Source organism: Amphiprion ocellaris, chromosome 21, assembly GCF_022539595.1.
Source record: "Amphiprion ocellaris isolate individual 3 ecotype Okinawa chromosome 21, ASM2253959v1, whole genome shotgun sequence".
Taxonomy (NCBI): domain Eukaryota; kingdom Metazoa; phylum Chordata; class Actinopteri; family Pomacentridae; genus Amphiprion; species Amphiprion ocellaris.
Genome location: NC_072786.1, coordinates 16,999,528 through 17,017,096, shown reverse-complemented (window position 1 = coordinate 17,017,096; position 17,569 = coordinate 16,999,528). Strand labels below are relative to the sequence as shown.

At 39.2% G+C, this 17,569-nt stretch overlaps 1 protein-coding gene across 8 annotated transcripts in view; it reads right to left on the bottom strand.

Annotated features, from left to right (window-relative positions):
- Positions 1–6,631: 6,631 nt before the first annotated feature.
- Positions 6,632–17,569, bottom strand: part of LOC111575146 (ELKS/Rab6-interacting/CAST family member 1-like) — a 196,946-nt gene continuing 186,008 nt past the window's right edge. For all 8 annotated transcript variants that reach the window (XM_055006387.1, XM_055006390.1, XM_055006389.1 and 5 more), the window contains one exon: positions 6,632–9,601. In XM_055006387.1, the coding sequence (XP_054862362.1) occupies positions 9,464–9,601 (138 nt within the window). In that variant the 3' untranslated portion in view covers positions 6,632–9,463. The remainder of the gene's footprint in view (positions 9,602–17,569) is intronic.

Sequence of the window (17,569 nt, the reverse complement as noted above, 5' to 3'; positions counted from 1 at the left end):
ATCTGACACATGATGCTCTGGATTGAACTGACTGTGTTCCCTAAAATGTCCACCAATTCTCCGAGCCCTTCAGGAAGAATAGAGTCAACGGTCTCATTAATTTTATGTGTCACAGATTCATGACTGACTTGTGATTTCTGGTCTATGACTCAACTCTCCATCTGCCCATTATCGTTTCCAGTTTAGTGTGGTTCTTTCAGGATGTCTAGTTGTTGTAGAGATGCCATGTGCTGGGAACACAAACACTTATTCCCCTGTGCTCAAAAAATCCATATAGTTCAATAAAATATCACATGCTGTGTTCGTATTTTTTTCAATACATAAGGGTGCGGGTCAGAGGACTGTCTCATCAGAATTTCCCCTCTTGCCACGTTAAGTGATTCTGCAGCAGCGTTGACTAAACAAAAATTCCTGAACAGTTTCTACCAACTAAACTGCTTCAAGTTGAATCTATACTCCCAGACAGGAAGTCAAACTGTCTGACAACCAGGTACTGCTGCTTACTTGTGGTTTTAGCTCAACTTAGCTTATAGTTAATGACATGATTTGCAAGTATGACACAGTTTTCTATCTGTGGCAGCACAACAGGGATGATCTGCAGGAGTAACATCTGACTAGGATCTGAACTTTGCTCGGAAAGTTCTGCCACCCATGACGAATCAGCCAACCTGACAGTGGAGGGTTTAAAGGTGAGCAGAGTCAGTGTGAACTCTTCAAAAGAGCCTCTGCCACGTTGGGTCTTCTGCTGGCATTATATGGCGAAACCGAATCCGCCTGCTTTGATGGCTTCAAAATCAAATAAAGGTGACAGAAATGGACAGGCAGAAGAGGAGACGAAGAGGAAAATGTCATCAGTGTTAGAGGATGTTTGGACTGTCAGTGGCTAACAGCTTATTTTAGGAGCTCCACTGCTCTCACATTGTTTTTATTTCCTCTCTCAAGTTTTTCCTAGAGCTCACTGCCTCCTTCTGTCGCTTCCATCTTGCCAGTTTTCTCCATCTACTCCTCCCTTCCTCTTTTCCTCCATTCATCCCGCCTAATTTATTTGCTTTACAAGCCATTTATTAGACACAATAATGCCAAATCTGCGAGCAGAAAGCAAACCAACAAGAAACAACTTTGTGCCTTCAGACCGCCTCATTAATTATTCAGCATGAAAACATCCAATATGCCCCCGAATGTGTGTTTTAAAGCTGAGCTGCTGTTTGTTTTGGTCTCGGCGCTCCTTCTCCTCTCTCTCTGTTTTCTCTCGCTCTCCATCACCCCTCTCCTTCTTTTTCTTTTCACTCATGTGTGATGTGATGTGTGATGATTGAAACCACATCGTCCCAAAGCCAACGTAAGCCCTCCCCGCTTCCGCTGCAGTCACTCAATTTTTATTTCTCCTCCCAGCTCCTCATGAGCCTCCTCTATATACATCCATTATATATGGAAAGACTTGCAGTGTATGTGGATGTACTTACACGTGCTCAGATGTTATCTCATCTGCAGGGTCTTTTTTTGTGCTGGGAAATACCGATATCAGCAGGATCTTATCCACACTTAATCTGTGCAAAGAAAGGTGGGGAGGGTGTGAGAGAGGAACACAAAGATATAGAAACAAATAAAAAAAGGGCTAAAACCTGAACAAAAATCATTACAAATCCAAAACACAACACCATTAATGTGCTTATTTCTTCTACTGCATTAGGCCAAAAAGCCAAATCATCACTTACTGAAAAGTTTCCAGTAACTTTGACCAGAGGAGGTGTCTAATGTGTGGTAAACTCCTCCCCTCTGGTGCTTGCAGCAGGATAAAACAAACACAATTCTGCAGTCGTTCATACTCTATATGAGGCGTTGGGGTCATTATTTAAGAACATAATAGTTTAGATTTTTAAAAATGATTTCTTTCTTTTGCATTACTTTTGCAGACATATAATTATGGAATTGCTAGTTAATAATATGTAACAATATGCATATTATTATAATTATTATAATATAAATATGCCCACATAGCAGCACAGCTCCCAATCCTGACAAGGAGAACAGATGCAAGGTATTTTATTTTTTTCTCTTTGATGGTGTATTGATACAAAGCCAACAGCAAAGTCGGTGAAAACCAGCCCAAACATTACCTCTCAGAAGAATGAGTTGTCTAAATGAGTTGAATGTGTATGAAAATAAAGGCAGCAGGAGGCCCAAAGTAAGGAGTAGAAATTGTATTTACTGTAGGAAGAGTAATGTATTCCATTACTGCACTACAGACAAATGTAATGTGATTACAGTAATGTGTTACCACCAACACCAGATATATGAACACTGTTTTATATTGATTTGTTTACATTTTTAAACTGTGATGTTATCCTTTTTGCTTTGAATAAATCCATCTGCTTTTCTGTGTCAATCAGGAATTCTTTGCTGACAGTTCCACTCAACGAAGAGAAAGCCAGATCTGCATCTAATAATCACTCTGATTGTACTGCTATTTCAATCAGTTCGCAATAGTTCAAAAATTACAGAATATAATATCTCAGTGCGCATTGTGATACCTTCAACAAAGCACAAAAGTTTTCAGTTTATAGTGATTAAAACAACAAAACCTGTAACTAACTAAGGTTTGGAAGTTTTGTTTGGTATACATCATAAGTTTGGGGTCACCCAGGAAATGTTGTGTTTTCCATCAAAACTCACACTTTAATTCATGTGCTAACATAATTGCACAAGGGTTTTCTAATCATCAGTTAGCCATTCAACACCATTAGCTAACACAATATAGCATTAGAACACAGGAGTGATGGTTGTTGGAAATGTTCCTCTGTACCCCTATGTAGATATTCCATTAAAAATCAGTTGTTTCCAGCTAGAATAGTCATTTACCACATTAACAATGTCTAGACTGTATTTATGATTCATTTAATGTTATCTTCACTGAAAAAACTGCTTTTCTTTCAAAAATAAGGAGATTTCTAAGGGACCCCAAACTTTTGAACAGTAGTGTGTGTAAATTTAATGTAAACTTTAGTCTAAAGACTTGGTTTAAGGACAGTTTTATGTTAGCGTTAGTCAGGTAGTGGCTAGGGGAAATCTGCTGGAAACTAACGTAAGTCAATATATATGACACAGCTGATGATGTTGGTTAACAAAGGTTCAAAGAGGGTCACTAGGAGGCAATCGGATGTCTCATTTTGTTTTTTTGCTTTGTTTCCTCTTATCTAAGAGGCTTCTTCGGTTCTAACATGGATAGGGAGTCAGAGATGTCTACTGTAACCCCCACAAACAGTCCGGTTCTGACCCACATACCTCCAGGTCTGCATGGTTGTGGAACCTTTTAGGGAAGGATCTCAAGACTGCATTATAACTACCTGTTAAGTGGTGTCATGGACCCCTATTCAGGTAAAAGATGGCTACTCCAGCTGAACATAAATGGCTTCTTTCACTCCTCTCAAACCATCTGTCTTCCCGGTCTACTGAGTCTTGTCCTCAGAAGCTGACTCTTCGTTTTTACTCCACCAAGGAACACAACAGGTTATGTGACAATCAACGCTGGTTTGTCTATTTGTCTGTTTGTTAGCAACATTATTGAAAAATGGGCTAACGGATTCTGATAAAATTTTCAGGGAAGGTCAGAAATGACACAAGGACCAAGTGATTAGATTTTTGGCAGTGATCCAGCTTATAGTCTGGATCCACGATTTCTGTATCATTGATCATGGCACAGAGTCACTGTAACTATGACTACAAGTGAACACTATGTCAGTTGCCTGCTGATGATTTCATGATTGCGATTCTACTACAAATCCACTGCTGTGGACTTATCGGGATTTATCCATCGGAAATGATACAAGGAATGAACAGCTATGGCAGAGTACTGCGCTCTCGAAGTACTTTTCTAGTTTTAACATGCATTTGTGGTACATACAACAGATTTCTTCATAATTTGAAATTTCTGACAATATTGTACATCAGCAGTACAGAGGATTTAGATTTAGGATAGTTCTGGATTTCTGGGTTCTTGTGCGTTCTCTCTTGCCTATCCTCAGGGTTCAACGTAGTTTTTCACTCTGATGCACATATACTAAAAATCTGAATAGTGTTACTATGTTGTGTTGGATTGGAACGCATCAAACCTGCAGCTGTTACTCCCTTAAGCTAAATGAGACACATGAAGCAGGAGATCAGAAAGATTTTCATATCGTTAGACTATATCCAGCACATTTAAGCTGTTTTCAAATTGTGTAAATACCTAGAGCTTAAATGTGAAAGCACATGCTATTTAGGCTGTGTTTTATGTAAAGAAACGATAAATCTTCTTTGGTGTTTGATGTTTAAATGTGTAATTTTATGCAAGCTGCAACACAAAGTTAAACTACATTCTGCTCCGTCTGAGAGCTACAGCAGAGACGAGATGATGAAATGATGTCCAGCGCTCGGCCGACTGTGTCTCCACTCTTTTCTACCTCACTCTGCCTCCCTCGCTCTCTTTTTCTTCCACCACATAAATCAGGGAGTCATACAGGCGTATCTCTTCCTCCTCCTCTTTCTCGTTCTGTCCATCCCTTCCGTCTCCCTCCACTGGCTTTTATTAGGACAGTAGATGGAGAAAGCAGAAGCCATCGTCTGCACAAACCCAGGTACCGACATGAGCAGACGGAGCCATATGTGAAGGTAAACACCAGAACATACAGTGCGCTGCATTTACAGACTGCCAGGAGTTGATTCTCACAGTGTTGTGTGGGGAAGAGAATGAGCGTAAAAAAGCTGATGATGTTTTCGACCCTGTATGGAAATTCCTCACTCAGGAGGTCAAATGTCAGGTGAAGGTCAAGGTCAGTAAAGCTGGGTGGGTCCGTTTAACCAGATTTTCCAGTTGAATGAGTCTCTTTACAGTGAGCTTATTTGAAAAATGCAAACGTTAATGAAGTGTGTGTCGGTGCGTCTCTCTCTCCCGTGTCATTAATCAGAAGCAGATCATGTTTTTAACACACAAACTCTCACAGTTTTTACCCTAAAACCTTTCCTTGCCATCATTACCACCAAAACAGTTTGAAGTTGCCAAGGTTAAGCCAAGTTAAAGTCTACCCAATGTACTGATCTGACATAAATTCAAGGTGTTTTGGGACAGTGCATTTTTAAATAATGTTGCTGGAGTGTGTGGTAAAGAACTGGGGCAGGATGAGGCCTTTCTAAAGGATACTCTTCGAGATAGAGGGGACTGTCGTACGGAATAATGTCATTATTGTGGGCGGATAGGAAAATAAACCATCCGTGACAAGATAAGAGACACTGTTTAGCCTCCATGTGAACAAAGAAGATAGAGAAAATGAAGGAGGTAAAGGAAAGCAGAGGTCAGAAAAAGCAAGGAAACAAAAAGAAAAAATGTTCTAAGCTTTTTCAATCACTTGCTCTCAGGCATTTAGAACAATACAAAGCTATCACTTCTGGCAAAAAACATTCAAAATTTTGAGTGAAAATGGATTACAGGGTTCACCAGATGATTAAAGAGTGACAAAGAATTTTTCTTTTAAACAAAATTATGCTTATTTTTTTATGAATTTCTATCCATCCATCCATCCATCCATCAGCTTATCCAAGGGACATCTTTCCAGATGTCCTTCTAACCAGCAACACTGTCCAGTTCCTCCGAAGTGTTCTTGGGCCACATGAGATATATATTCCCACCAGGGAGTTCAGGCTCTCCCTCGGTGTCTCCTTCCAGTTAGATCTGCCTAGTAAAACTTGTAAAGGAAGGCACCCAGGAGGCATCTGAATCAAATGCAGATTCTCCATTACATACACTATAGATGCCGTCACCCAGACAATTTCATGTTTTCCATGAAAACTCACACTTTTATTCATGTGCTAAAATAATTGCACAAGGTTTTTCTAACCATCAATTAGCCTTTCAACAACATTAGCTAACACAATGTAGCATTAGAACACAGGAGTGACGCTTGCTAGAAATGGGCCTCTGTATCCCTATGTAGATATTCCATTAAAAATCAGCCGTTACCAGTTAGAATAGTCATTTACCACATTAACAATGTCTAGACTGTGTTTCTGATTAATTTTGTTTTATCTTAAAGACACAAGCTCTGGCTGGAGGTCATTAAATGTCACAGAAGTCTTTGTCATGGTGGACCGTTGCTAGCAAGCCCCCCACAACACTCTTTGCTCGCCAACACGAAGCTGCTTGCAGTCCAAGTGACCACGTACTAGGATAGCTACAGTATTTAACAGTGAGAGACTCCACCTGGTGGTGCAAACATGTGCTACAGCTAATCACTCTTTAGCAAAAGCTTTGATGTAGAAATGCTATTTTTTCTTTCTTTAGCCTCTTTTTTTGTCAAATCTGTACATTGGATTGGTATTAATAACTTTAATGTAGCTGAAGTGAGTATTATCTAGGAAAATGGCATCAGATTGGAACTCACTATCAGCAAATACTAAATGACACATGATTTAGATTGGACCAGGAAAAAAATCTCGAATCTGGACATCCCTACTTTCACTTTTGGCTGAATTGGTCAGAACTAAAGTCCAAGCAGAGGCTACAACCAAACAGTTGCTCCAGTTTAAATGGATCAATGTCGCCTGTAAAATGTCTCAGAAATTGTTAGATACAACGTAACAGGCATAAGACAAAACAAACTAAAGGTAAATCCATATTTTATTCCATTCTCTCATTCCAATTTTCAATCCACAAGAAATTCAAAGTGAGTCCCAGTCATTGCCATTGCCAGTCACAAACATTATCAGTATAAAACAGACAACAAAATACTGAATTTACAACACAAGCTCATATGTGACGGAGTTTCATGTCAAAATATAACACTCACTGTGTTTTAACCTTACTTATAGTCTGAAGTGTCACTAAGTCTTTTAAAGATTTCAGAAATTTGAAGAAATTCTAGCCGATATCAGGTGATTTGACACACCTTTGAAATGGAACTCCTCATTTACACCCATGTGACATAGAGCAGTTTTAAATCACTGCTTTGGTGCCAAAACACTAAACCCTCTGTTTCTTTTTATACTTTCAGATCAGATCCAGGTGTGCAGTCAGATTTGAGTTTGCGTTGTAAATCCGAGACTCGAGGCTTTGTGTCCACCAGGTGTTTCTTTGCAGGGAGCAGCTAAACGGTTCCTGTGTCGTGGCTTCACTACATTATAAGACTGAAAAAAACAGACTGTTAGAGGAATTTTTGCTTTAAGTCGAAACAATCTGAACCTCTAGTGCTCAGTGCCGTAAGCGTTTAAATCATGCTAAGGCTGTCAGCACTGTGGGAAACATGCAGTGTCATTTCCACTGTAAACAACAAGAACAAGAAACCGATTCTGAGAAAATGCTCCCGGTGGACGCAGAGCCTCGTGTAGGTGCAACATACGTTCCCAGTAACAGCGTCCTGCTTATGGAACAAATCTGTGGTAACTCACAAACCAGACAAGAAAAGAATTTGACACGTTATGTAGCATACCAACCAATAGCTGACAACATCTTCAATTAAAACAAGATTAGTGTTATATATATATATTACCAAAAGCAAAAAATATATTTATATAACATTTATTTTTATATCCCCTCCCTCCCAGGAAAGAAAGAAAACAAAAGATGTTTCAGTAAGTGGGTAAGTTCAGATTTCACCTCGTGTTAACTCTAAAGGGATTGTCACAAAAAGGGATTTTTGTGAGGAATCATCTGAACTCAACTTCTGTAAAGCCCCTTTTCGACCAAAGAGCACCAGGTGCTAGGTTGGTTCAAAGTTGAGAGCCAGTGCTGTTTTGGTTCAAATCTCGTGCCGCCCCAGAACGGGTTTGTGTTTCCATTCAGAAGGAGCAAAGTTGGAGCTGCGTCATTGCGCCACCACAAAACGTGTGTACGTACTGCGTACGTAGCCGTTCAACAGCGTTCATGCCGTACGGAAACCCACACAACAACAATTGAGGACTTCATTGGAGTGGTGTACATGGCTTTGCTAGTGTGTCTCGCCATTGCTGAACAGCAAAACCTTCTGTTAGGGGTTACTCATCGGCGTCGCCGTTCCAATGCCTGGCGATCACGTTTGAGAAGAAAGGTAATTATCAAAGACGTTTGGATACTTAACAGTAAACGTGCTAGCGTTAGCTTAGCTACTTAGCTTCGACTACACTTGCATTGATTACTTAGCGGTTAAACATGCGCAATAAGTTGATGATCATATCTATGTTTATCTTTTTAGATGTTTTTAGATGTCACCCTGCCCTCTGCCCGTGACGTGCTCGGCTCTCAACTCTGGCCACCTCTGGCCCAGCAACGAGTTGGTGCCCGAAACGGCCCCAGTTTTTGGAGCCCAGAGCCGCAGCTCCGGTGGTCGAAACACAAAAAACCGGCGCCAAGTCGGGCGCCGGCTCCAACTCCGAACGGGCTCCACCCTGGTCGAAAAGGGGGTTAAGTGAACAAGACAAGATGCTTTCTGAGGTTAAAAAGAAACACAAACCATCAACACTGGTGTGTTTTAATAAAGGGAGCATTGCGAGATTTATTGTAGTTTGTGCCTTTCATCTGTAATGGAAAACAAATAGATTAAAGTGTCGTGTTCCCCCCTGATGAAAGCTGTGTATCTGTTAATTAAACCTCTCGCTTTTGCAATTTACACAACTATCTAGAGATTACTGCTGAAGGAAACTACAAGTCGGGACATTTCATCAGACACCTGAAAAAGAAAAAAAAAAACACAAGAGATGGAAGAAAAAAGAAAAACAGAGGCTAAAAGTTAAAAAAAATAGCAGCAAATGATGTAAGGAGCTAAAGGCAGCTGAAATAAACACACTTTTGTATCTGCACCAATCAAATAACAATGTGGCAACAGAATGTAAGTCTAACATCAGAAACAACCTGGCAAACTCAACCCAATTTCACCCTTTTTATTAAGGTTCGAGAATATTTTCCCAGAGTCCGACTGCTGATCGCCAGGACACAAGATGGCCGCTGTGAAGTGTCCCAGATGGCGAGTGCAGTGAAGGCTCCTTCTGTGTCGGACTTTTTTTTTTTTTTTTAGGAAAATACATGTAGAACATCAACTATTTCCAATTAACTCACATGCCAACAGAGCACTTTGAACTGAAAAATGAACACTATTTCCTTCAGCTGGCACAGTTTGTTCAAAATCATAGCGACTAAAGACACTGCGGAGGAATATCTTTCAGTAATAACAGGATTTTTTTTCTTACATCTGCTTTTCCCGACTGTGGAAATGAGATGACTGAAGAGCAGGTAACAGAACAGCAGGTAACAGAAGAGCCAAGGAAGGGAAAGTCTTCATCTTCATCCATCCAACACTGTGATTTCATTTGTGTACGAGGGGATTATTATGGGGTGCATCTGGAGTCTTCTGATGGGTCTGTGTGTGCGACTGAGTGTTCGACGTTTGCTGCGTGTTTTCTTGCCTTCTGACTTTAAATGCTAATGAATGTGTGGATGTCAGTCAGTGTGTGTGTTGATCTGTCAGCAGCTGTCCTCCAAGGCGTTGACAACTTGTTCCAAAATGTCGGGGCACCGGTCAGCGATCTGCTGCAGGACCTGGTTGGCGTACTCCTGGAGCTCCGCCCCCTCCCTCTCACACAGAGCTAACTCCGCCTCCAACTGAGGAAATGATAGAAAGGGGAGATTTTTTAGACAATTTGTAAAGCAACATCTTGTGATAAAGAAAGAAAGAAATGCAACCCTCCTATTATCTTTGGGGTCAATGTGACCCCATTTAATGTTTAACGTCTCTAAATAAATGATTGACATCATTTTTTTTCTACACATTTAATGACTTTTCCTAATTTAATGGGGACAACTGGGTGAACATAAAATTCATGTGATGATATGTTTTCAATGTTCTGTACACATGTTGTACGCATCTGTGTTCTTTGGGGTCAATTTGACCCCAGGCTTTTAGCTGTATAAAACATACAGCAAGCCCAAAATTATTCATACCCCTAGCAAATTTTGACACTAAGTTACTTTCAAATGTAAATAAAAAATTGAGAAATTATTTTTTCCACAATGATGGCTCTTGTATATTATCTTCTTATCTTTTGGGAAACACCTGTGTCATTTCCAATCAAAAAAAACCTTGCTGGTTGAGTAAAAGTAACTTTAAGTGAAAATTTGCTTGGGTATGAATAATTTCGGGCTTGACTGTATAAGAAATATCAACATATTAAACAATTTAGTTTTGTTTTGGATAATATTGAGGTCACTACAACAGTCAATTTTATAATCTTTAAAAAACTTTAAGGTTCGTTTTTCCTGGGGTGAAAAATTGACCCTGAACATAACACGTTATTATTCTTGATAACAGAAATTGCTTTTATTCACATATATCACATTTTATTGTGATCTGCAAATTTCTCCATAGTTGCGTACCAGGTATTCTGGATGTATGAGAGGAGTGGGTGGTGGGTCGTTTTATTGAAAGGGCTACTTGGGTAGTCAACAAAAAGACATAAAGTACCTGACACATAAACTTGCAGAACAATTTTAATTAAAATCTTTTATGAAGGTATAAATTGCTGAAGTCAAACTGACCGCAAAGATAAAAGATGTCAGTAAATGTGAAGGTAATAGGAGGGTTAAAGAAATGGTTTTGGGAAATGTGCATATATACTTTCTTGCTGAGAAGTCCTTCCTAGCTTAGCCTAAAGACTGAAAGCAGTGGCAAACAACAAGCTAAAATGCTGAAAATCTGTCTACTAGCAAATCTAAAGATCATTAATTAACCCTTTTAGCCCTAAGCACTTGTTTGATCTTGCCACGTTTTTACTCAGTGTGAGCTCATTTTTCCCTGCAATATAAAATCCTGCACCTCTATGGAACATGGCTAGAAGTAGAGAGAACCCAAAACGATACTGCGTGTAGTGTGATACAACTATAGTGCTATAAATCATAAAAAAAACAAAAAGCAAAAGTTTAATTTCTTTGATTATTAATTAAAAATGAAATAAAAAAGTAATAAATTTTAAAAATAAATAAATTTTAAAAAAACAACAACCCTCTACATTCAGCATTCTTCCCAATTGCTCACATTTGTGTCCAATACCGGAAAGAAATGGCAACTACATATTATAGAGATTTACTGCCTGCATTATTAACGTGTTTCCATACGTGTCTCTTATCTGTTCAGTGTAAGCACCGCCTGCAGTTCAGCTGAATAGTCCCAGAATTTTTGTCATCTGAGTGTTGGTCACAGCTGAGTCAATCATTGCTTCACAGTTGTACTGAGGAGCGCAGAAGTTTTAGTTTTATACAGAATCTGCTTACTGCAAATGGTTTGTTTTGGATGATTCCTTAAATAGGACATGTGCAATAAAGTGGTTTTGATTAAACATAGCAATTTTAACCTATTAAACCTAATTTTACCTAATTTTCTCCATGTCACACATGATTAGTTGAAGCATCATCAGAAAGCTGAAAATCAAATCATTCTTTCTGTTTCCACAGTTTCTGACTTTGACAAATGGTGTAATTTTGGTGGTCTATTAAAGATAACATCCATTTCAACGGTGACAGCAGGTTTTGGGGTTTTGAGGGTTTTCTTGGTCACAATAATTTTTGTTTGTACACTTTTTTGGTATTTTTCCAGATCAAAATAGAAGTAATATGTTGTTACATTTTGCCCAGAGCCAGGCGCCAGTTTACCCACCAAGGCTTTCCCTACATTCAACACGTAAAATATGTGAACCATCCGTGGAGTGGATGTGCTGCAGAATGTATGTTTTTACAGGATACATTAGCGACATAGGGTTGTGTGAGTCATCGGCAAAAGAATGCGGTGAGCCTTAGGATTGTTGTGTCTTCAGTTTTTGGACCCAGCACTGGCTGTGAAACCTCAAGTTTCTCACTGACTTTGTGTAAAACGTCTACAGACTACAGTGGGTTCTGTAAGGGATGAAGTTACTAAGCAACCATCAGCTCGTACTGGCATATAAATGCCAACAGGGGGATCGAGACCCCAAAGTGGAAGTGCCGTTAGATACAAAGTAGTAATTTCCTAGTTCTAATTAAAAATACATTAACATTACACACCATTTATGTTCTTGCGCTCAAGTTTCAGCCACTTGTATTGATTATAATATAAGTGTAATGTTGCAGCAGCTGCTCCAGGAACGGCTCAAATATGTGTTTGATGTCTCCATAGCTTAGCTCCCACTATGCTAAGCTAACTGGCAGCTAGCTAAGAAGAAAGCAACTACATGTACTTCTCAAACTATTCTGTTACCGTGTTTTTCCCCAGAACTTGAGAATGAGAAGCAAGATGAAGAGGGACATGAAGGAAAGATTAAAGAGTTTTAAATCCGATATCGCTCGAGCACACACATGCACACACACGTATCAGACCGTAATCTGAAAACACCGCAATGTAGTTCTTTCTGTTCATACAGAGTGGAACATTTCTGTGAGCGAGCGCTGATGTTATTTTCTTTGGCTGCAGCCGAGCTGAGACGTCAAACCTAACTGGCTTAATGACCAATACATCTGTATCAATAGGACAAACAGTCTCAAACAGCCATGTAACACAAGCCCATATTTCTGTTGCACTGTGTGTGTGTCTGTGTGTGTGTGTGTGTGTGTGTGTGTGTGTGCGTGGGTCAGATATTGGCAAATATTTTCTCGTTAAGTCTTAACCTCTTCCCTCTGCTCTCATCTCTTCGCCAGCAAATCTCAGCAGTATTTTATATTACAGTGGCTTTATTCATGTGTAAAACTGCTGCAAGTAATAACATTGTTAATGACTAATGACAATCTACCCAATAAATCACACGCTAATGCAGCTGTTAATGCGTATATTATGCTGTTACATTATTTATTGGAGATATGTAACAGTTGTGTGTAGAGTTGTGAACGTTTACCACGCTGGGAAGCTTTAATGAAAGACACTGTCAGGTTGCATTTTGGGAAATGGAGGATGTGTTTTGGCCCGTAGTAGGGAATAAAAGTCAGGATATCTCGAATCTGCCGCTTTAGTTTTGACTTGGTTTTTAAAGCTGCTTCTTGCAAGTGAGTCACTTCTGGTGAGATTCTGAACTGCTGAAAAGTTCATTTAAGCCATATAGAGGAAATCATTATATGTAGAATAATACATATATACAATACTAAGTACGTATTTTTATGTAATAAAACAGCTTTCTTCGGTGATTAAATGAATTTATCCACATTGTTTTGGAGATCACATGCAGCCATTTGGAGTATTTATTCAACAGAGAACATTTGCAAATAATGTTTTGGAAAGACAGAAAGACAGAGTCAGAGAAAGATGAGGGTGAAGACAAGAAAACTGATGCAAAAAAAGGAAAGAGGGATAAAAATGAAGAGAATGAGTGAGTTAGAGAGGAAGTAAAGGCAAATCTGAAGCCAAATGCGTTAAGTAATGAGGCTAAACCACTGTTCTTGTCCGGTTTTTGTGTGTTTATGTGCAAAGTTTGGCTCATTCTGAAAGCTACATTAGCACCAGACAGCGGGAAACATCCCCCACTAACTAAACACATATAACCACTCACACATTTGTCCTGTTATCCCCTTGAGGACAATCCATTGACATGAAGCAGTTTCTAACCTCAACACAGCCTCACACCAAGATGTGCAACAGCTACATTCATCCAAAATGCGAAACTGTATTAGTTTCACACAAAAAGGCAGTTAAATTGCGAGTTGTTTTTTTTTTTTTTTTTTTTTTTTTGGCAATTTAAGGAGCCTGAAGGGGAGAAGGTGGCATAAACCACAGGCCTTTCATCCCCATGAGTGGGGTTCAAGTCTTGTATTGTCCCATTGTTTTGTGGCATTTTCACCCACTGTTACCATCAGCTTTCAGTCGCTTTGTGTTTATGTTTGGCCAACAAAACTGCTTTGTTCAGTTTAGGCACCAAAACTGCTTAGTTAAATTTAGGAAAAGATCATGGTTTGGCATAAAAAATACCCAATGAAATGATTCACAGTTTCAGTCTGTGGAAATTTTTAGTTGCTGTTTTCATTTGTTGTTTTCAGTGACTGTTTGCTTTTGTTGAACTACTTTGAGTTTAGGCACCAAAACTACTTGGTCATGTTCAGGAAAAGATCACAGTTTGGTTTAAAATACAGCTGTACTAATGTTTTTCAGTCACTATTTACTTCTGTTTTCATTTTCCTTTTGCAGTTGTTGTTTTCAGTCACTGTTAACTTTTATTTTTTGGCAATGTTTTCAGTCCAAAAATATTTCGGATTCGACCATCAAATCACTTGGTCGGGTTTGGTAAAAGGTCATGGTTTGGGTTTTAAAAAACAGCATAAACTACACCAATGTTGTTTTTTGAGTTGCTAGGGTGCTTTTGTTCAGAAGAAAATAAGTTTTGCGCTGTGGACAGTTTTGGTCTTAACCCTCAAAAATCAGTTCAGACTGGGAGTCGAACGAGTCTCCACTGGTTGGTAGAAAGCCAGTTTGAAGTCCCAGCTGGCATATAAAAACAAACTCACACACATATACAACAACAATAACACTGATTAGCCCATTCCACACGAAGAACACGCAATAATGTCGCTCATGAAACCACTTTAAAATGCCGCCTTTGCTTGTGAACCAAACAAAGTTGACATATTTAAAAGCGGCATGACGTGTAACACAACAGCGTCTGTGTTGACTGTGTACACCTTGTCCTGATTATAGCCGCACTCTTGAAGCACTTTTACCAGCACGTTTTCTAATAACATGCCATCCTTTACCATCCCTGTTATATAGCGGGCTATTTCATCCTCTTCCCAGAGGGGAAAGAAGCTCCTGCACCTACTTGTCTCCCCAATTCGCATCCATTTTCGACATTTGTGTCGCACACGTCATCAAAACGTCACACTCCTTTGCCGCAATGATGCTCTCCCTTTCACACAGGCAGCAATGTGGCTGGACGACTTCCTCGGCCGAAGGCTCAAAAGTCCAACAACAATGCTCCCCTCCGTTCCGTCTCCACACCATTCACACATAACAGCGAGGTGGAATAAAGGCACTATTCGAACAGGTTGTGTGAAAGTCGCTTCTGACTCATCCAGACTTTCAAGGTGATGTAAGCAGGAAACACACGTTTTGCTCTGCACCAACCAAACAAGACATTTGTGGGCAGCTATGAAACAATCCTTCAGGATCTTCATTCACGAGAAGGAAACATCAAAAAGACATTAAAAGGCTGAAAGGAATCTGCATCGTTACCATGAGAACACGACAAACAAAATCAGATTTGGAGCACGAGGAGTTCTGAACACGTAGTCCAACTTTTATCACTGTTATCACCTGGAATTTTATCTGCCACCATTGTCTACACCTTGGTTTTTATCATTTTCACCATTTTGCTATCTCTCTCCAAAACGGCCAAACGCCCCCAGGCAATTAAAGACCTGCATGTGTGCCAGAAAGAATCAAAAAGTCCCATTTCAGCGTGAAGCACAGCAACATTTTCTACATGTCAGCATGACTGTGTTTGCAGGTAATTTAACTTAATGGCTTGGCATTTTAGCTGCAATCCCCCAGAAAAACACAGCAGTAAAGATAAGGGTGCAAAGACGATTGAGAAGAGATAAACGGTTTAGTATGTGTCTGCTGTCTTCTGCTCTCTGACGCACACAACCTTGACCTATGCCAACGAAAAACACTTGAAGATATGCGTAAAAATCCAGATTAAATGGGTCAAACACAGTTCTAAAACTGCCTAAAACAGAACAGCACACACCAAATATAAAAAATATGAGCGAGACTGGCATGATATAAAGTTCCAGTATGATCCACGACTCATCTGTTTCAGCTTAAAACTGTCAATCAGTAATGTCTTCAGGAAATCAATAAGGCATGTTGGATATCACCTCAATCAACTTACTTGATGAAAACCAGTAGAGCCGCTAATAATTTGCACATTTGGTATTATGAATTTAGTGCTGCTTGTGTTCATGCAGGACTCAGTAAAAACATATGACACTGCTGTACCGCTGATTTTGTTCCACTAGCTTTGAGGTCTATAGGAAAATCCAAGTGTTTATAACCTGGGGCAAGTCTTATAAATTTTGGCCATCATTCCCTTCACTGGTTATAATTATACTTTACTGATTCCATTGCCGACTTCTCTAAACATTACAATGCAACAACAAGTTTGAGACAAAGTACCAGTTTCGGAAAACCACCAGTTCTCTACCTTTATTGGTTTATGACCACTTTAAATGAGCCTGTGTCTACATGTGACCCCTCGTCCAGACTGCAAATGACTCGTGAGCAGCTCCACAAAAGAGAATTTACCTCTTTAAAACCTAAAAACTAGGGTGTAAGTTTCACTGCAGAAGTGGAGGGAACACACTAAAACCTGAGGTTTACAGCCCTACAGTAAATACTGTATCAATTATTAATGCAACAACCAAACTAATGACAAGTTTCTTTAAAAGAGATTTGGAGACTTGCTTGGAAACAGCACAACCAGGGCTGGAAGTGGCGAGAACTCCAAAGTTTTTTTTTTCTAAGTTGTTTCTTCAGGTTCGGCATCAAAACTACTAGGTAAGGTCTAGGAAAGGTCATGACTTGGCTTAAAATACACCTGCATAAATGTTTTTTTTGTCATGTTCTTTACCTACTTTTATTTTCAGATACTGTTTTCATTTGTTTTATTTTATATAGATGACAAACCACTTGATCCGCTTTGGAAAAAAGGTCATGATTTATGTGAAAATACACCATAAAATAGACTGTTCTGGCTATTTTCTAGAGTCTTCACAAAACATTGAGATTTCACTGCCTTGCAGCTTTTTTCTGCAAATAATACAACCATGACTAGAAGTAAAGAGAAGTCTCTTCTGTGCAGCAAACAAAGTTATGATGCCATAAACAAAAAAGGAAAGTTAAATCTTTTGGTACCAATACTTGAAAAAATAGTGGCTGTACATATAATAGATATTTTACTGTGTACATTTTTTATTTGGTTTGTCTCCTATCTGCTCTGTGTAAACACAGCCTGCAGTTCATCCCAGTTAAGTCAAAAAGTCCCTGAAGTTTTGTATTGTGACTGATGGTCACAGCTGAGTTACTGACATTTTTTTTAAAATATAGTGTTTGCTTGTTGTTTTATTTATTTTTTTAGTCCATATGGTTTATTTTGGGCATGTAAAGACATGCAAAACAAACTTATTTTAGTGAAAGATCACAATTTAAAGTTTAGATTTGGTAAATTTTCCAAGCAAAAATGGAGGTCACACATAATTAGTTTAAGGACTGTTGGAAAGTTGAGAATCTGTTGATGTTCCTACAGTGGCTTCAATAAATGGTGTCATTTTAGAATTTTGTGGGGTTCAGAGTGTTAAATTTGCAGTCTAATTCAAAAAAACATTGCTGCTATTTATCTAGTTAACTAGCATATTCAGATAATTAGAATGTGCCAGATTCACCTTCTCTCTGACTCCCACTGCCCTCTTTACCACCCATCTCCCCTCCATTTAATTTAACCACTGTCCTATGCAAGAACATGAATGTAATCAGGACTCAGTGGAAAAGTGTTGTATGAATCAGTCCAAACCACTTTGTTTGTTTCCCATTTACAGAAGCAGGGCTGTGTACAGACACTGGATTTT